Below are 20750 nucleotides of genomic sequence, written 5' to 3'. Positions count from 1 at the left end.
TTATTTTGATTTCACAATTGTACTTGCTATATCACAAACGTCTACAGCAGGGCTGCCCAACCCTGTTCCTGGAGATCTACTGTCCTGTAGCTTTTCTCTCCAACACCATTTGTGACTAACCTGATTTAGCTTTTCATCCAGCTAATTATTAGAATCAGGTGTGCTAAATTAGAGACGGAGAGAAAACCAGGAGATCTCCAGGAGTAGGGTTGGGCAGCCCTGGTCTACAGAGTTAGAACATCATTGGTATCCTTTTTTATTTGTTTAAATAGCAGCAGCAGTAGGGAACATTATCAAAGATCACATGCAATAAAATGCTAATTAAGTATTTAAAAATAATACGATGTGATTTTCTGGATTTTTTATTTAGATTCCGTCCCTGCCTGACTGATTGTCTACCCCTTGTTAAATAGCCTAGTGGTTAGAGACGTGGGCTCCGGAACAACAGGTCCCGTTTGCTTCCCGTAACAGACAAAACGCATTATGCCTGAGGTTCAGAACAGAAAAAACACTACGTAACAGGAAGCCTAAAATAAAACGGTTCTGGTGGATATTAGGATTTGTTCAGGATAGACAAACACTTCGCTGGCTACACAATTCTCTTGTCTTTTCACTTGACGAAAAAGTCAGTTTTCGTCACCTATATTGATACAGTAGTTATTGTATCAATGTCATTCACGAATGGCTAATACGCTGTTAAAACGGCCAGTGGCAAAAGCCATACATTTCATAGATGCTATTTGTGGTGGAGGTAAACTTATTAAGAAACATTACTCAGTTTAACACAATATAATGGCGTCTAGGAACATATTACTTGCTAATAAGCTTTTAAAACGGCCAGTGGCAAAAGTAATACAGTCCATAGATAATATTTGTGGTGGAGGTAAACTTAATAAGAAACGTTACTCAGTTTAACGTTAGTTTACTGGTGTCTAACAAAACATTCAAACTTGGCGTGATGTTAATATGTGAAAATGATATAATGCAAAGAGGCTATACTAATGCCAGGCAAGTGTGCAGTTCAGTGACTTAGTGGTTAACTATAATACTTTTCACATGGGCGACTCCGGTTCGATTCTCGAGAAGACAGTCACGATTAACACATTTTAATGCGGGCCGGCTGAACTAGGTTTGCCTGGTTTCTTGTTTTTTTAAGTAGCTCTCCAAAAGGTTGGAGAACCCTGCAAAATAAATATTCGAGTAGGTCATAATTGTTAATGGTAAACACTAGAGACAAAACTCAACGTCAACAACTCAATTGTGCTCCTGAGTGTATTTGGGTGCGTCTGGGATTTCCAGCAAAGCTGTACGCCTTGTCCTCCCCAAATTCTAACTTCAGCTTGAGAAACTCTTCCCAGGATTTCTAGAAATTCCAGCGGAAGGAAAGATAGTGGATTTTGCAACAATGTCAGAGCCTTAACCAATGGTGAATAAAACAGAATAATTTGAGCAGTGTGCAATCATAAAATAAAAAACGCTTATTTGGCGATGTGTACATACTGCGTAGTGTAGCATGTGTAGGCTAGTCTTTTGTAGTAAAGACAAAAAAAAAGCTTTTTTTTTTGTAAAAACTAAAAAATGAAATTCACAATAGCCCCAGAATGATGAATTCAGCCATGCTCTATGGAGGTTTCAAGCACACAGTTTACATGCTACAGGAACTACGTTGGCGTATTTTGCATCCAACAACGTGTAGGCACGTTGCCATGGTGAATAGTTTGTCAGAGGATCCTTTTCTAACACTACAGGGTCTGAGGCAGGAAGCAGAGTTAACGTCATTAATTTATTATGTGACATGTGATCTGCAGTACGGACAACACTTTACTTATGATCTGGGAGAATGATCGGAGAGGAATGTGTGTTTTTGCGTGTGGGTGTGTTTGTACGTAGCAGAGAAACAGACAGAGAATCTGAGGGCAACAGGAAGGGAGTGACACGTGCAAATGAACCCTCTGTAATAGGTTAAATCCTCAGGACACTGTGTGCTTTCAGACCAGACAGCCCTACACACAACGGATGAATTCAGTTCAGACCACTCAGCACATCACAGAACGGACACATTCAATATAGCCAGCTATACACAGACAGAATAAATTAAATTCACATCATTAAACAGACAGGGGTTTGGACTGGGGGTGGGGGGGTGGGGGGGGGGGGGATCATGGGAGAGAAGAGAGGGATAGAGAAGAGAGGGATAGAATGGAATGGAGGGTAAAGTTCAAGGCACCACTATTAGTTCAGACAGTCAAAATCACGGTTTGAGTTTGTCAGATTGACTTTTAGACTTTTAGAAATATAGACCATATTACTTAAATTCAGCCGTAGGACAAACCAAGACCGTCTAATTTAACCGTAAGGCGAGCCGAGACCATCCAACTTAACCGTAAGGCGATCCGAGACCATCCAACTTAACCACTGGATGTGGACTATAAAATCATTCCATTCTTTTCAGCTGCGAATTTGACAAGCCAACTTTACTTTGGACATTAAGCTAAACTGATTTCACCTCACTGTTCCTGGATGCCTGCGTGAGCTATCCCTGACACTTGCAGGCCAAACAAACACAGGATTTTAGTTTTCATCAAAGTTAATTCACCATCGGCTATTTACTCATCTCACTTTCATTCAAACGTCTCATGCCTAGTGATAAAATATCTGTTAATACTGCACATGAATTACGCCCATGTTCTACTGTAACTACAACAGCCTTCTCGTCTCACACCAAAAAGTTTAGAGGACTACTCTCAGAACATCAGAGAGGTGACGGTCACAAAATATTTTGGGTCAAGGCCCGGCTGCCCGATAGCAATGTCGGTGGAGCAACGTTAAGAACAGCTTCACATTATGCAAATACTCCGCAACTAAATACATGGATAAATAGATTAAACCAGATAGAGACAGATAGAGAGACAGCAAGAGACAGAGAGACAGACAGAGAGAAAGTAATTGAATCGGAAGTGCTTATACCGTACTCGGATTCCATGACAATGAGGTTTTATCTTATTGCAGACGCTGACACTATAGAACACTGCCTGGGTAGAGAGGATGGGGGAGACAGAGACACTATAGAACACTGCCTGGATAGAGAGGATGGGGGAGACAGAGACACTATAGAACACTGCCTGGGTAGAGAGGATGGGGCAGACAGAGACACTATAGAACACTGCCTGGGTAGAGAGGATGGGGGAGACAGAGAGACACTATAGAACACTGCCTGGGTAGAGAGGATGGGGGAGACAGAGACACTATAGAACACTGCCTGGGTAGAGAGGATGGGGGAGACAGAGACACTATAGAACACTGCCTGGGTAGAGAGGATGGGGGAGACAGAGACACTATAGAACACTGCCTGGGTAGAGAGGATGGGGGAGACAGAGACACTATAGAACACTGCCTGGGTAGAGAGGATGGGGGAGACAGAGACACTATAGAACACTGCCTGGGTAGAGAGGATGGGGGAGACAGAGACACTATAGAACACTGCCTGGATAGAGAGGAAGGGGGAGACAGAGACACTATAGAACACTGGGTAGGGGGGGTGATTGCATTTTGGGTTTGCTGAGGCTTTGTATTTGAAGCTCTGGAGCTGAGATATGGAATTGCTCGCCTATGCTTCTATCGATTATCCTCTAACTTTCTGTCTGACTGTCAGCATTTAGCCTGTTCCACATCTGCCAAAAATCTCTTATGTCAGACAGGACAAAGGAAAGAGGAAAGAAAAGAAAACAGAGAAACATTTTCAGTTGTGCTCATAAGTTTGCATACCCTGGCAGACATTTTGGCATTGATTTTGAAAATATGATCGATCATGCAAAAAATCTGTCTTTTATTTAAGGATAGTGATCATATGAAGCCATTTATAATCACATCGTTTTTTGGCAGAAATCCCCCAAATGGCCCTGATCAAAAGTTTACATACCTCATAGACAACTATTACACAAGACGGCATGCTGTCATTGATGCTAAAGGAGGCAATACACAGTATTAAGAACTAAGGGGATGCAGACATTTGAACAGGGGTGAGTTCATTTTTTTCTTTGTTGCCATGTTTTCTTTGATGATTGTGCCATTCTGTTATGACCTACAGTTGAATGTGTTGAATCCCATAAGAAATAAATGTGTTTTGTCTGCTCACTCATGTTTTATTTACAAATGGCACATATATTACCAATTCTCCAAGGGTATGCAAAATTTGAGCACAACTGTACTTCACTACTAAGAATACTGGCTCCTGCAATTACTTTGCCACTGTCATATATTATTATTTTTTTATGACGAACCCATGGCCCCTTTAGGAGAGTTAGGGTTAGATATTAAGGTTAGGGGTTACGGTTTAAATAAAGGGGCTAAAGTTTGGAATAAGTTAGGTTTTATCGAACACTACAACAAGGCTATAATTATTTTTATTTCCAAAAGGTGTAGCCAACTATAACTGACTACAAGCATTAAGCAACATAACTTAATGAATGCTGCTCATTTATATTATATGGCTCATTGAAATAAACCAAATCATCTGTTAGTGAACACCAATTATGTTGCTGAATCTGTTGCGTTGAAACCGATGGAGTGCTGAAAATATATTCATATTTTGTCCTTTTCGAATGAGGTTAATTCAGCATTTGTGTTCCAAATGCATATTCCACTGTCTTCAAGTCAAATTTCATGCAGGACGTGTTGTTTATTTGCTTAGGAGAGTCAGAAAGGCCAGACACCGTGATCCCAAACCCCATCTACCACCCACTCATTAACATAAGGACAAGTTCAAGTTGAATTTTTTATATCAGAATGGGAATTGTTGATAACAGAAATGTCATTCTTTACATCAAGAATACAAATATCAAGATACGTTTTTATCTATTTCAACCAGAATTGCAATAAGTTAAAACATTTAAATAAACACTCAAATGGCTCGCCATACAGTTGTCCCTCCTGGTCAGTTTTCTAGTCATATAGTATGCAGACATTTTACCCACCTCGACCATGTCTCATGTTGACCTTTCAAGGTGTGCCCACAAACACCTCACCTTGAATTGTCCATCAGATCAACACAATCATACAGCCATGCACACAGACAGTCGTTCATGAATTCCCAGACCTTTATGTCCACTGTCTTTTACCTATCTTGCTGAAAACAAATCTTCTGAGGTTGTTGTTCATACAGACTCAGCAGTAATCAGTGGGCTACCCCAATGTCAAAACTTGGGTTCCAGATATTGTGTCCGATGCCAGAGCATTAATGACAGAGTTTAGTATAAGAATGGCTAATCTGAGTTACGTAAATGTCAACCCCAGTGCTATTTTTGGTTTGGAGGGTTTGTATTTTGTCCTGTAGTTTGTACAATTTCAATTCAGTGGAATCGGATATTCTTTAAAATTCAAAGTGCAAAATATATATATTTTTTGCCTTGGTTTGTTGTTATAGGGTCAAAAAGGTTGGAAAAGAGGTTTATCCATCAAAATCTCTCGTTTCCTCGTTCCCTTTGATTCTCTCCCTCTTTCCCTCTCCCTCTTTTTCTTTCTTTATCTCTCTCCCTTTCATCTGTTGCCCTGCAGTCATAGGCTGTGTGCAAGTATGTGCGCGCATGTGTGTGAGTGTGTGTGTGAACAGATGGCAAGGGATGTGGTATTGCTTAACACTCACACACACCCACACATATACACACACATGCAGTATGCATAGATTAAACCTGCCTGTTCAGATGGCAATGTCAACATTTATTTCCCTTAAAAATCAACTGCAATCTTAATCCCAACCACATATACACAACTTAACCTTAAATCAAAAACTTACCATCATTTTCACTTTACCACCAGCGGTAACCTGACACCAGATGTTAACCTAAATCTAAATCCACAATAAGGCCTTTTACAACATGGAGAATGGACAATCATTTAGGACTTTTATATTTGTTGTCCCCATTTATAGTAAAACACAAATGACTGCCATAATGAAATCAGTGCGTCAGACATCATTGAAACAGAGTAGATGTACAGTGGATATAAAAAGTCTACACACCCCTGTTAAAATGCCAGGTTCCTGTGACGTAAAAGAATGAGACAAAGATAAATCATTACAGAACTTTTTCCACTTTTAATGTGAACAATTCAATTGAAAAATGAAAAGTAAAAACCTTATAATAACCTGGTTGCATTACTGGGGATGTGGCTGTGTTCAGAATTAACCAATCACATTCAAACTCATGTTAAATACAAGTCATTACACACCTGCCATCATTTAGTGACTCTGATTAATCACAAATAAAGTTCAGCTGTTCTAGTAGGATTTTCCTGACATTTTCTAAGTTGCATCGAAGAGCAAAAGCCATGGTCCGCAGAGAGCTTCCAAAGCATCAGACGGATCTCATTGTTGAAAGATATCAGTCAGGAGAAGGGTACAAAATAATTTACAAAGCATTGGATATACCATGGAACACAGTGAAGACAGTCATCATCAAGTGGAGAAAATATGGCACAACAGAGACATTACCAAGAACTGGACGTCCCTCCAAAATTGATGAAAAGACGAGAAGAAAACTGGTCAGGGAGGCTTCCAAGAGGCCTACAGCAACATTTAAGGAAGTGCAGGAAATTCTAGCAAGTACTTGTTGCGTGCTACATGTGACAACAATCTCCCGTATTCTTCATATAAATGGGCTATGGGGTAGGGTGGCAAGACGGAAGCCTTTTCTTACAAAGAAAAACATCCAAGCCCGGCTGAAGTTTGCAAAAACAAATATAAAGTCCCCCAAAATCACGTGGGAAAATGTGTTATGGTCTGAAGAAACCAAGTTTGAATTCCAAAAGGTATGTTTGGCGCAAAAACAAGACTGCACATCACCCAAAGAACACAGTGATACCCACAGTGAAGCATGGTGGTGGCAGCACCATGTTTTGGGGCTGTTTTTCTTCAGCTGGAACCGGGGCCTTAGGGTGGAGGGAATTATGAACAGTTCCAAAAACCAGGCAATTTTGGCACAAAACCTTCCGGCGTCCATTAGAAAGCTGAAGATGAAGTTCACAATGACCCAAAGCACACATCCAAATCCACAAAAGCATGGCTTCACCAGAAGAAGATTAACGTTTTGGAATGGCCCAGCCAGAGCCCAGACCTGAATCCAATTGAACATCTGTGGGGTTATCTGAAGAGGGCTGTGCACAGGAGATGTCCTCACAATCGGACAGATTTGGAGGGCTTTTGCAAAGAAGAGTGGGCAAATATTGCCACGTCAAGATGTGCCATGCTAAAAGGTGCTTCAACAAAGTATTAGTTTAAGGGTGTGCACACTTATGCAACCAGGTTATTGTGAGTTTTACATTTTAAATGTTTCCCCCTCAAAGATTTTTTCAATTGAATTGTTCACGTTATAGGTCACATTAAAGGTGGAAAAAGTTCTGATATGATTTATTTTAGTCTCATTCTTTTACATCACAAGAAACTGGCATTTTAGCAAGGGTGTGTAGACTTTTTATTTACACTGTACAAATAAACAGGACAAATAAGAAGAACATAAACATTCTGGGTTTGTCCAATGACTGTCAGATTAGCAACCGGGGCAGATTAGCAACAACAAGCAACACTCATCTGTCCCTCTCACTCACGGTTGCATAGATAAACACGGACACTCACACACACACATCATCATGTTATTACCATATTTCTGCTCTGCAAACACTGCGAAGGGAAATAATGGTTGTACATCAGAGCAGGCCATAATGCCTGTCTTATGCTAACTCTAAGTAGCTGTGAGCATTGTGGTCTTACCCTATATCTAAGTAGCTGTGAGCATTGTGGTCTTACCCTATATCTAAGTAGCTGTGTGCATTGTGGTCTTACCCTACATCTAAATATATGTGAGCATTGTGGTCTTACCCAACATCTAAGTAGCTGTGAGCATTGTGGTCTTACCCTATATCTAAGTAGCTGTGAGCATTGTGGTCTTACCCTACATCTAAGTAGCTGTGAGCATTGTGATCTTACCCTACATCTAAGTAGCTGTGAGCATTGTGATCTTACCCTACATCTAAGTAGCTGTGAGCATTGCGATCTTACCCTACATCTAAGTAGCTGTGAGCATTGTGGTCTTACCCAACATCTAAGTAGCTGTGAGCATTGTGGTCTTACCCTACATCTAAGTAGCTGTGAGCATTGTGGTCTTACCCAACATCTAAGTAGCTGTGAGCATTGTGGTCTTACCCTACATCTAAATATATGTGAGCATTGTGGTCTTACCCAACATCTAAGTAGCTGTGAGCATTGTGGTCTTACCCTACATCTAAGTAGCTGTGAGCATTGTGGTCTTACCCTACATCTAAATATATGTGAGCATTGTGGTCTTACCCTACATCTAAGTAGCTGTGAGCATTGTGGTCTTATCCTACATCTAAGTAGTTGTGTGCATTGATGTCTAGTCTAAACTCTTGTGGGGGGGGGGTTGTTCCATTGTCCAGTCTAAACGATGTACTGTATGTGTTTCTGTTGGCTAGTCTATACTCTGGGTGTGATCTTGTTGTTGCTGTCCAAACTAGGAAGTACAGGCAGACACTAAGACGCTACACTAGAGAGGATAGATAGACAGACAAACAGACAGACAGACGTACTCGATAACACTACACTAGAGGACAGACAGACACTCCCAGACTGACACAAATAAGACGATAACTGCTAAGCTCGACCCTGACCGTGACCTAGTGCTTCAAGCCTAGAATATATTAGCACCAGAAATCCATTCCATGCACCAGTTGACCCCTAACCTCGCTGTGAATCTACATTCAGAACTACCACAGGAACAGCAGCCACCGCTCTGGCCCGAGTTAATGGAGACCCTGGTACAACCAGAAACCCTGGTACAAGCAGAAACCCTGGGACACAGAGCTACGGTACTGATCGGAGAACCAGCTGGTGCAGCAGTCAATTGAGAAACACAGTAGTCTGTAGTTTATGGTCTGTTTGTGTTTGTGTGTGTATGATCCACATCTGCAGACCTGATGTCCCCATACCATTAGTAAAAACTGAAAAATAGTTTCCCACAAGGTCTTTTAGCAGGTCCTCACAAGGAAGAGTGTGATTACCGTCGCAGGGGCTTCAGGTAAAAACATACAATTGGGCATAGAGTTAAGGTTAGGATCACATTTAGATTTAGGAACTAAGCATTATTGCTAAGATACATTTAGCCTTAACAGTTACGTTACTGAACTGAGGGTTAGGTTAGAGTTAGGATTGTGTGTAGGGTTAGGCCAAATGGATTTCTGGATCTGGGTTATGTCTCGGGATACAAAGTCAAACGTGCATGCAGTGGGGAGAACAAGTATTTGATACGCTGCCGATTTTGCAGGTTTTCCTACTTACAAAGAATGTAGTGGTCTGTAATTTTTTTCACAGGTACACTTCAACTGTGAGAGACGGAATCTAAAACAAATATCCAGGAAATCACATTGTATAATTTTTTTATAATTAATTTGCATTTTATTGCATGACATAAGTATTTGATCACCTACCAACCAGTAAGAATTCAGGCTCTCACAGACCTGTTTGTTTTTCTTTAAGAAGCCCTCCTGTTCTCCACTCATTACCTGTATTAACTGCAACTGTTTGAACTCGTTACCTGTATAAAAGACACCTGTCCACACACTCAAACAGACTCCAACCTCTCCACAATGGCCAAGACCAGAGAGCTGTGTAAGGACATCAGGGATAAAATTGTAGACCTGCATCAGGCTGGGATGGGCTACAGGACAACAGGCAAGCAGCTTGGTGAGAAGGCAACAACTGTTGGCGCAATTATTAGAAAAGTTCAAGATGACGGTAATCTCCCTCGGTCTGGGGCTCCATGCAAGATTTCACCTCATGGGGCATCAATGATCATGAGAAAGGTGAGGGATCAGCCCAGAACTACACGGCAGGACCTGGTCAATGACCTGAAGAGAGCTGGGACAACAGTCTCAAAGAAAACCATTAGTAACACACTACGCCGTCATGGAATAAAATCCTGCAGCGCACGCAAGGTCCCCCTGCTCAAGTCAGCACATGTCCAGGCCCATCTGAAGTTTGCCAATGACCATCTGGATCATCCAGAGGAGGAATGGGAGGTCATGTAGTCTGATGAGACAAAAATAGAGCTTTTTGGTCTAAACTCCACTCACCGTGTTTGGAGGATGAAGAAGGATGAGTACAACCCCAAGAACACCATCCCAACCGTGAAGCATGGAGGTGGAAACATCATTCTTTGAGGATGCTTTTCTGCAAAGGGGACAGGACGACTGCACCGTATTGAGGGGAGGATGGATGGGGACATGTATCGCGAGATCTTGGCCAACAACCTCCTTCTCTCAGTAAGAGCATGGGTCGTGGCTGGGTCTTCCAGCATGACAACGACCCGAAACACACAGCCAGGGCAACTAAGGAGTGGCTCTGTAAGAAGCATCTCAAGGTCCTGGGGTTGCCTAGCCAGTCTCCAGACCTGAACCCAATAGAACATCTTTGGAGGGAGCAGAAAGTCTGTATTGCCCAGCGACAGCCCCAAAACCTGAAGGATCTGGAGAAGGTCTGTATGGAGGAGTGGGCCAAAATCCCTGCTGCAGTGTGTGCAAACCTGGTCAAGAACTACAGGAAACATATGATCTCTGTAATTGCAAACAAAGTTTTCTGTACCAAATATTAAGTTCTGCTTATCTGATGTATCAAATACTTAGGTCATGCAATAAAATGCAAATTAATTACTTAAAAATCATACAATGTGATTTTCTGGATTTTTCTTTTAGATTCCGTCACTCACAGTTGAAGAGTAACTATGATAAAAATTGCAGATGCTTTGTAAGTGGGAAAACCTGCAAAATCGGGAGTGTTTCAAATACTTGTTCTCCCCACTGTATGTGTGTGTGTGTGTATCCTGTGCTAGAACACTAATCCATTTTCATTCCATGTATAAATGATGAACTGGATGAAAAGCCCTCAGTCATTCTGGTCCAAGGCTGAGGAAATGTCTTCACGCATACACGGACCGACACACACACACTTTGAGCAATAGTCTGGTGGAGGTACACACAAACACACACACACATATCCTGAGAGTTTAAGTATAAGTTAAAGGCAATACACAAATAAGGGCACACACTAAAACACATAGATAAAGATACAGACAGTCAAATACACAGGCACACAGACAAACAAACACACACACAGAAAGACACACGGACAGACACACATACACAGACACACACACATAGACAAATACACACCAACAAACACAGACAGACACAAAGACAGACTCATCAGAGCCAGTCAGGGAGGGTTCTTTAGACTTCTGCACGCGATGATGACAAATTAAATGTGTGCAAGATGGCATGAAGGCCAACTGAGCTGTCCCATGTTCTGTCTTCCTCCCACACTCTCTCACTCTCTTCCTCCCACACCCTCTCACTCTCTTCCTCCCACACCCTCTCACTCTCTTCCTCCCACACTCACTATCTTCCTCCCACACGCACACTCTCTTCTTCCCTCTCTCTCCCTTTCTCCCACAATCTCTTCCTCCCACTTTCTCTCTCTTCGTCCCACTCTCTCCATTCCTCCCACTTTCTCTCTTCCTTCCTCCCACACTCTCTCTCCATCCTCCCCACTTTCTCTCCCTTCCTCCCATTCTTTTTCCTTAGGGGTCAGGGTATGAAGGTCAAGGACTTAGAGCCTAGTTTTGATTTATGTGAGTATCCTGTATAGAGATTAATGTAGTTTGACGTGACCGTTGACTGACTGCTGGACTAACCAACAGGCTATACTGACGAGACTTCCACATTTGACGGTTGTCTCTGGCTGTATATCTGTAAATCTGAGGGCTGTATGTCTGTGCTGTAAAGGTGTGTTGGTCTGTATGCCAGTTATTCAGTATTAAAGTCTGCGTCGGTTGTTCTCTATAAAAGTCATGTGAATGTGAGTCGGCACTGTGTCTGTGTTGGGCTAATGACATTTCTCCTTCCCAAGATCAATATCGTTTCATTTTAGTTTTATATAATTACATTCATAGCAGTAATGTAATAGATTTGAAAATAACCAATTTGGTCTCTCTCTTGCTCTTGCTGCTGCGGTAGTGTTACTGTCCCTCCCTCCATACTTGACTTCCTTAGCTGTGGTGGCAGTACAAACATGCTTCTCTCTCTCAGTCTCTCTAACATGACAGAGTCACTGGATGGAAATTGCTCCCAGCTGAAAGGTTTCCTTACTGAACCAGTCTGCTGCACTTCCTCCCTCTTCTTTAACACGTTACCTCACTCTCTCGCTTTCTCTCTGTCTGCCTGGCTTTCTTGTTCTCCATGTCTCTCTAAATAACAATTTACACTGCCAAATCAAGTGGAGAGAAAACCCATCTGTAATAAATAAAAAAAATACAAATAAAACGTAAATAAACAAATCTTTGACACTCATACAATTAGTAGGAGGTTAGGAAGTGCCTCTCAGTTTCCATCTCAATGTGTGGGCAGTGTGCACACCAGTCTGTCTTCTTGATGGAAGGATCTGCCAATGGCGGCCTCAAAAGATAGCAAACCACCCTCACTAAGACTGGATATACCAATATTTTGGACAGTTTTCTGGCTAACTCCTTCCAGTGTCCTATAGTTTTCTTTTAAGCTTTTTTGTGATTTGGAGTTGCTCTCCTGGAGCTCTGTGGAGCCCTTTCGGAATAGGGACCTGGTTCTGGTCTGGTTTAGGAGGCTCTCACCTAGGGTCACCTCTCCATAGAATAGACCTTTGTTACGGAAGGTTGGAGAGAAACCTGTCTTTAAGTGGGTGTGAAATTCAACCCATTTGTTTCTGAATTTTGAACTAGGTATAGTCCTAAATCAGTTCTGAATCATTATTAGGTCTTGTATTATACTCTGAAAATTCTATTTTTTCAATATCTGTCTCTCTCTCACTCTCTAACCCACACTAATGCTCTTTCTCTCTCTAAAACCCCCACTTCTCTGTTTTTGTCTCCTCTAAAGCCCCCACTTATCCTCTCTTCCCTTCTTTCTCTCTCCTTTAAAAACCCACACTAGCCCCCCCACATTCTTTAAAACCCACACTACCCCCCACATCCTTTAAAACCCACACTAACCCTCTCAAATCCCCTTTCTAAAACCTAATTCTGTCTCTTCTTCCTTTCACTCAACTATTAGTGAGTTATAATAGAGCCTTGTGTCCCTTTCTGATGACCTCATTCGTCCCAGGTGAGAGCTCCACGTCCTTATTTGTCTCACCGTGACAAAGCATTCAGAACAGGTCAGACGTGTTATAGCTGTAGTTGTTATAGCTGGCTTCTTGCCCTGCCCAGCCCTGCCCTATCATGCATTCAGCTCAACACCAAGGTGTTTACCTGGTTCAGGTCACATGACAGGTCAGTAAGTTATGAGGAAATCATCCCTTACAGTGTTACCAGAACTTGCAGAAATGAACTTACACCACACAACAGCATAGGAACACACACACACAGACAAATACACTGTTACATAAGTGATTGATTGATGTTTGTACCAATGACCTTTATCTGGACATGCATCAATATCTTTAGATTAAATCAACTGACACCGATGGACACGCCCATTCCCCTGTAGTTCCTCTGTAGTTCCCCTGTAGTCAGACTCAAGGACGTGCATGTGACATGGCATAATCTCTCTGACTCAATCAAAAATGCAGCCTATGCTGAGCCTATTTTGAGGCTACATTTACAGTTTAACCAGTGTGGTTTCTGGTCAGGCTGACACCTAGAGCTCTTCAAGTCATCAGAGTCTGAAAATTGTGTTTTGATGTTGTCAGCAAGGGGCATCCTGATTCTTTAAGGTGTCTTTCACTCCTACTCGTGGGAGTAGAGAACATTCAGACTTCACTAACCAGCACTAACACAGACAGGTAGATGGGTTAGCATGGCTAGCCATCGCTAGCATTTAGTGGTTGAAGTTGAATTGCCTTATTAGTATGATGAAGCTGACTGGAGACTACGACATATATAATTTACGACATCTGGAAGGGTGTTTTACCTCCATCATTATGGGGGAAAATGTTATATGTATGCGTGTGGCTGTAGCTCAACCTAGCTTGGGGGAAAAGATGCAGTGAGGGAAACTGTGAATCTCCCCATTTACCACCCCCGGCAAAATTAGCCTAGATTTATGCTATTAGATGTACGAGTATTTTACACTTCTTTCGGGTCAAAATATGTATGAGATTAAAGCGCTATACATGTCTACCCCAGTATATGTTCATGTATTGTATTGCATATATATATTATATATATTTATTTATTTTTTTGCTGAGTACTACACTGTATAACAAAAAAAAACAAAAATTCTAACTACACCTGCCGATATACTGCGTGTAGCTGTTAATCGTTTTATGACTTCCAAATATTAAAAATGATTCCATTGAGGGCCTGTTATGAAAAAATAAATCACCACGTGACCTCTTTAGGGAATCTATGCTATGTAACGCTATGTCCCGAATTAGACATTCCTAAATCTATAGCCTGCCCTCACACTGAGGATAAACCGGGTGGTTTGAATCCTGGATGCTTATTAGCTGAAAGCAGTGGTTTGTGACACTCCATACCATGGGTATGACAGTACATAACATTTTGCTGTTTTCAGTTAATAATAGCCTCTAGGTATCTCTGAAGATTATGGTATATTGTCATAATACCACCGCTAAGAGATGCCTGGTGCCTAAAACAAAGCTCTTAGCCATGGTATATTGACTATATACCACACTCACTTATGCTTCATTGCTTAAATACAGGCCTACGGCAATGATTCAAACAAACTACATCAAAAATTGTAGTGATCAGCATTCAGTCAGAGCAGAACTTGTACCAAGTAATGACATGGTAGAACTGGACAAACAGAATTACTGTCAACGGTTCATGACCAACACTCGTGCGGCCTGCATGTGTTTAGTCAAACCAGTCTTCATTGTGGCAGACCCAGTTTGCCGTTCAACATTTAACAATTGTCCGTTTAGGATTTTGAAGCAATTGCTGCATGCTACCTGCTGTTCATCTAATCTGGCAGCAATTACCCTTTTCTAGAGGTGTAAAAAGACAAAGTAAAAGTGCTCGGCTGGGTTCGGCTGTGTTCACTACTTCAGGGAAGTTAGTAACTAAGATCTAAATTACCGGGTATAAGCAGTTCATAATTAACCAGTGGGTAATACAATAAAAAAAAATATCAATTTAGTTCACAGGCTAGTTACTACTAACTACTACTAAAACTATTTTAACTTTGTATTTTAGTCTTAATTAGGATCTTCCCAAAACTGGTGAATACAACCAAATGTTTTTACTTTGTACTTTGTATCTCTGCCCTTTTCTGTGTGTTTACAAAGATTTGTTCAATATGGCGATGCACAGGCATCATGGAGGCAGCCACACCACCATGCTAGCACAGTAACCCATAGTTACAGTATAGCTAAATCTGTTTGGAGCAAGTTAGATTAGGGAGACAGTTGGAGACATTTAGCATTTTTCAAGATTTTTCAGGAATATTGCCATTTATTATTAACGAAGGATCAGGACTGCTACTCCAGGAAATCTACATTAAATATGCAATGGTGTCCACAATGGACAACCCAACAAAACTACTAAACGAAATTTGTGACTTGGCGTATTTTTATGTGACTTCACGTCACTTATTTCACGTTTACAATATCACTTGGAAAGGATATGTCATTGATTCACTGTATGCTAGGCATAAAACCATAATTTTCTCAAACTCCAGGACAGCTGGTCAGAAGGACAGGAAAAAAAAAGCCAACTGCCTGAAGGAAGCAAACGATCATATTCTGTTTCAGTTAGATCAGTGGTTCTTAAACCTCTCCTGGGGACCCCATGTCTTTCCACATATTCGATATATTCCTGAGACGGCATACCTGAATCAAATTAAGTCCTTGGCTGCATGACTGTCATCATCGCAACCTGTTGATAAGGGTCATGCTTGGATAAGGCCCGCTCAAGATAATCTGCTACATTAGCCCCATCAATTTGGTTAGGGATAACCTGTTACGGTTATGCATTAGGTTACTGAGACATAGGTTTAGGTTGTTGAGGTTATGGTTAGGTTGAGATTAAGGTTAGAGTTAAGGGTAGAATAAAGGTTTTTAGAATAAGTGGAAGCAGGGTCTCCATTAAAATAGCTAAATAAATGTGTGTATGTGTGTGTGTGTGTGATGCTGAGCCAGGCTTCAGAAGAAGGATGATTCAGGGTGGGCTTTTCACCCACCATGACACCTCCCCCCCTCTCTTTCACCCCTAGCCCACACACCACTCACCTTTGACCTCTCCCCTAGCTCCCAAATCAATCTGTGCGTGTGTGTGTGTGTGTGTGTATGGCATCATCCACATGTAGTTAGTGGCTGAAATATGATTAATCTATTGGAAAATGTACTTGAAACACATAGATCGAACCGACAAGGGGGATCAACCACACACACAACATTTTAACACACACTTCCATTGTCACCTCCAGACTCCCCAGCCGTGGACCACACAGCCGACAAGACGCCCACTCAGTTTGCATGTGTCTAAGTGTGTTTGCATGTGTCTAAGTGTGTTTGCATGTGTCTAAGTGTGTTTGTATGTGTCTAAGTTTGTGTTTGTGTTTGTGTGTGCCCAAGTGCAGCGATGTATAAAATCCATTCTGTCTTTTCCTCTCTCTGAGTATCTGAGAAAATAAATCCTCTCTGTTTAAAATAGTGGATGTATTCATCAGAGGCTTATCTGAACAGACCAGCTTTATTCTACTGTTCAGTCTTCACTAAACCACATCCAGCCCCCCTCCCTCCCTCCCTCTAGCCATGCCTCCACACACACAAAAACACACAGAGAGAACACTGAGGTCCAAGTGTCACTTAGTTGCCATGGGTACTAGTTTTGACCCTGTCAGCACTTTTGGGGTCAGCCACGAGAGAGGTAATTTGCCTCTTCCCTCCCCTCTGCTCCGCTCCCCTTCTTGGAGGAAAGAAAACGACCTCTCACCATTTTCCACTTCCCTCAGGCCTAACCTCTCTCCCTCTCCCTCACTTTCTTTATCTCTCATTCTGTCTCAGACTCATTCAGGCACAATGTTTGGCATCGCCATTCACTTCTCCTCTCCGCTTGGCTTCCATCCAGAGTCTCCCAAGTGTGTGACACACACAAACACACACACTTGCTCACATACCCATACATACACACACACACACACACACACCATCCAACTGCCCGATTATCACGAATTTCGCCCCCCAGACCTTTTCTTGCCAATGACTTGAATTGCAGTATTGTTGCCCCATAGACAGTGAAAGAGGCCGAGAGAAATTGTACCAGGGCAGTCAGTGTTTTGTAATAGTCAGCCACAATGGTAGACATCAAAACCCTGCATATCATTATTAAACTGGAGCTTGGTCCTCCAGGTCACGGGTCAGGCATCATCCTAACACTACACATTATTATAACATCAGTGTACCATGGCCAACCTTGGAACAGTCAACCTATCCTACAAATCAAACAGAACAGTAACAGTCTACCTAAAATAGCACAGACTATCCAGATGGGATGAGAGATCAATGTGAACCATCCTATAATGGGATTTCTTAACTGGGTAACAATGATCAGCTATGGTGGCTTCATATGTCCATCCGCAGACCACACAGGAGACGACTAAATATCAAACCAACAGACCACCAGGCAACCGGGTCAGTCTGTCACACACGGGCCATGACCGTTGGCATTCTGATGATGATATATGGAGGTTGCCGTGTATAGAAAAGCGGCAAGCCCGTGCATCACCCGGAACGGCGCGCACTGGGCGCACCACACTACGTCACACAGAGAGCAGCTAAATGTCAACAGTAGCCCCGCTGGGCGAAATGTTACAGCTACTGCTGCTCAATCTGTGCTTCCTCTCTTTTCCATACGTAACACGGGACATATGTAATATGCTTCATTAGAATTGTATTATGACATTTTAGCCACATATTAACAGCACGACAAAAACATATTATAGATTGATGTGGTTATCTTGTCATATACGTTTGTATATTCGCCTGACCACAAAAACGACAGGATCACAACATTTCACTTAATATATATTGCAGTCCTTCTACAATTTATTTCACATTTGAAAGAAGTGTCATGCAACGAACTGGTTAGGCTACATATTCTAAAACATAGGCACAATCTCTCACCATGTCTGCCGGGGTAGAGCCCGTCATGTTGCAATACGTTCACGGTAGGGCTTCGGAGAAGAAACCAATAATATTTCCCTTTTCCTCGTCTTAAAACCTTGTTGACAGCAAACTGTGATTATTTGATAATCAGTTAAACGTCCAAAACATCAATTAAATCCCGTTGGTATTACTAGTCCTCCATTCAGAGGTACGAACGAATGTTGGAATGTGTTCTTCTATTTCACATAAATTACACATTTAGTCCGCTTATGTTCTAGTTTAAAAAAAAGCTTTTAACAGATGGAATTGATGTGTTCGTATATTCGTCCCCTCCAACACCACAAAATGTAAAAAGATCTGCCTTCATAAAAGGTGCCTACGCCGTAGGAAAACCAAATATCTAGCGCTGTAACATCCGGACAAACCGATGTCGCTGTAAATCCGAACGTCTCAAATAAAGATAAAAATCAGAAGATATCCACTTTTCTAAATGTTCAGTGGTGTTAAAACCTCTCGATCATACTCCGAAAAGCAGAGTTAAATCGTGGTTTTTAGTCACAGACTGTGTCCCTGACTCTCTTCTGTCCGTCTGACTGTCATCCTGGCTCAGAAGAACATGGCGGCAGTTCGGTTGGGGGGAAAGGGTTGAATTGAAAGGAGAGAGGGGGAAGTGAGAAGGGGTAGTAGACAGCCGTAGCGAGTTGGAAAGATAAAACGGTCTCGGTGTCGTTTGGTGGGGGACTGCTAGCTTGCACAAGCCTGGGGGGTGGGGTGGTTTCTTCACACGAATGAACACAGAGACACACACACACACACACATCCTCCCAAGGGTGCCTTGTCAATGTGACCCTGACATCCAGGTGAATGGTTTATAAAAGACCCACGAAGTCTACACGATTAAACTTGAGGTAATTCTTCAACAGGGCCACTGTGCAGAAGGCTATGATTCATGCTTTACCACTACTCTTATTCAAAAAAGATTAATCAGGATGTTTTGGCATCACCCATGTCAAATAGCCTGCCATAGGGACCTTTAGGGTTGATGTAATTACATCTATAGTTTACTGTATACTTGCATGGTACACTATCAATCATTTGGTTTTCACAACTGATCTGTTCATATCTGTTTTGGTTTGACCATTAAAAACAAATTAAGGAAAATTAGTAATATTTCAGGCGCGTACAAGGTGTCAGATCCTGGCCTACTGCAATGCATGCAGGAGTTCTGGAAGGTTCTTCAGCCGTGGGGCTGTGGGATGTTTTCCCCCGATGGTCTTGAAGGTCTTGACTGGGGGAGGAGAGTAGAGTGGATATATGTGGCCGTTATCCCTTGTTCTGAGAGCAACACGTTGACAGAGAGGATTGAAGGGGGTCGTACCGGGGTTTAGGGGTTGATCTTGGAACGGAGCAAATCTGTAAGTACGTAAAACCTTTCAATAGCAGGCCTGCCTCTGTGTGTGTGTGTGTGTGTGTAGTGTCTGTGTGTGTGTTGTGTCTGTGTGTTGCGTCTATGTGTGTGTGTGTGTGTGTTGCGTCTATGTGTGTGTGTGTGTGTGTGTTGTGTCTGTGTGTTGCGTCTATGTGTGTGTGTGTGTGTTGCGTCTATGTGTGTGTGTGTGTGTGTTGTGTCTGTGTGTGTGTTGTGTCTGTGTGTGTGTTGTGTCTGTGTGTGTGAGTGTTACGTCTGTTTGTGTGTGAATTGTGCCTGTGTGTTGTGTCTGTGTGTGTGTTGTGTCTGTGTGTGAATGTATGTGTTGTGTCTGTGTCTCTGTGTGTGTTGTGTCTGTGTGTGAATGTATGTGTTGTGTCTGTGTCTCCGTGTGTGTGTTGTGTCTGTGTCTCCGTGTGTGTGTTGTGTCTGTGTGTAAATGTGTGTGTGTGTTGCGTCTGTGTGTAAGTTTTGTCTGTGTGTGTGTTGTGTCTGTGTGTTGCGTCTATGTGTGTGTGTTGTGTCTGTGTGTGTCTGTGTGTTGTGTCTGTGTGTGTTGTTTCTGTGTCTGTGTGTGAATGTATGTGTTGTGTCTGTGTCTCTGTGTGTGTTGTGTCTGTGTGTTGTGTCTGTGTGTGAATGTGTGTTGTGTGTGTTGTGTCTGTATGTGTTGTGTCTTTGTGTTGTGTCTGTGTGTGTTGTGTCTGTGTGTTGTGTCTGTGTGTAAATGTGTGTGTTGTGTCTGTGTCTCTCTGTGTGTTGTGTCTGTGTGTTGTGTCTGTGTGTGAATGTATGTGTTGTGTCTGTGTGTTGTCTGTGTGTGTGTTGTGTCTGTGTGTTGTGTGTGTGTGTGTGTGTGTGTGTGTGTGTGTGTGTGTGTGAATGTATGTGTTGTGTCTGTGTCTCTGTGTGTGTTGTGTCTGTGTCTGTGTCTCTGTGTGTGTTGTGTCTGTGTGTTGTGTCTGTGTGTGTTGTGTCTGTGTGTTGTGTCTGTGTGTGAATGTATGTGTTGTGTCTGTGTCTCTGTGTGTGTTGTGTCTGTGTGTTGTGTCTGTGTGTGAATGTATGTGTTGTGTCTGTGTGTTGTGTCTGTGTGTCTGTGTGTGTTGTGTCTGTGTGTGATGTGTCTGTGTGTGTTGTGTCTGTGTGGGATGTGTC

The 20750-nt window shown here is 42.2% G+C and overlaps 1 protein-coding gene across 1 annotated transcript in view; it reads right to left on the bottom strand.

Annotated features, from left to right (window-relative positions):
* The window catches only part of ubl3a (ubiquitin-like 3a), a 31884-nt gene extending 13015 nt beyond the window's left edge, over nt 1-18869 (bottom strand). The window contains exon 1 of the mRNA XM_010868214.4: nt 18182-18869. Within this exon, the coding sequence (XP_010866516.1) occupies nt 18182-18208 (27 nt within the window). The 5' untranslated portion in view covers nt 18209-18869. The remainder of the gene's footprint in view (nt 1-18181) is intronic.
* Nucleotides 18870-20750: the final 1881 nt, after the last annotated feature.

The sequence above is a fragment of the Esox lucius genome, chromosome 7, assembly GCF_011004845.1.
Source record: "Esox lucius isolate fEsoLuc1 chromosome 7, fEsoLuc1.pri, whole genome shotgun sequence".
NCBI classification, from domain to species: Eukaryota; Metazoa; Chordata; class Actinopteri; order Esociformes; family Esocidae; genus Esox; species Esox lucius.
The sequence above is the reverse complement of the archived record's forward strand: the minus strand, read 5'-3'. Positions and strand labels throughout refer to the sequence as shown.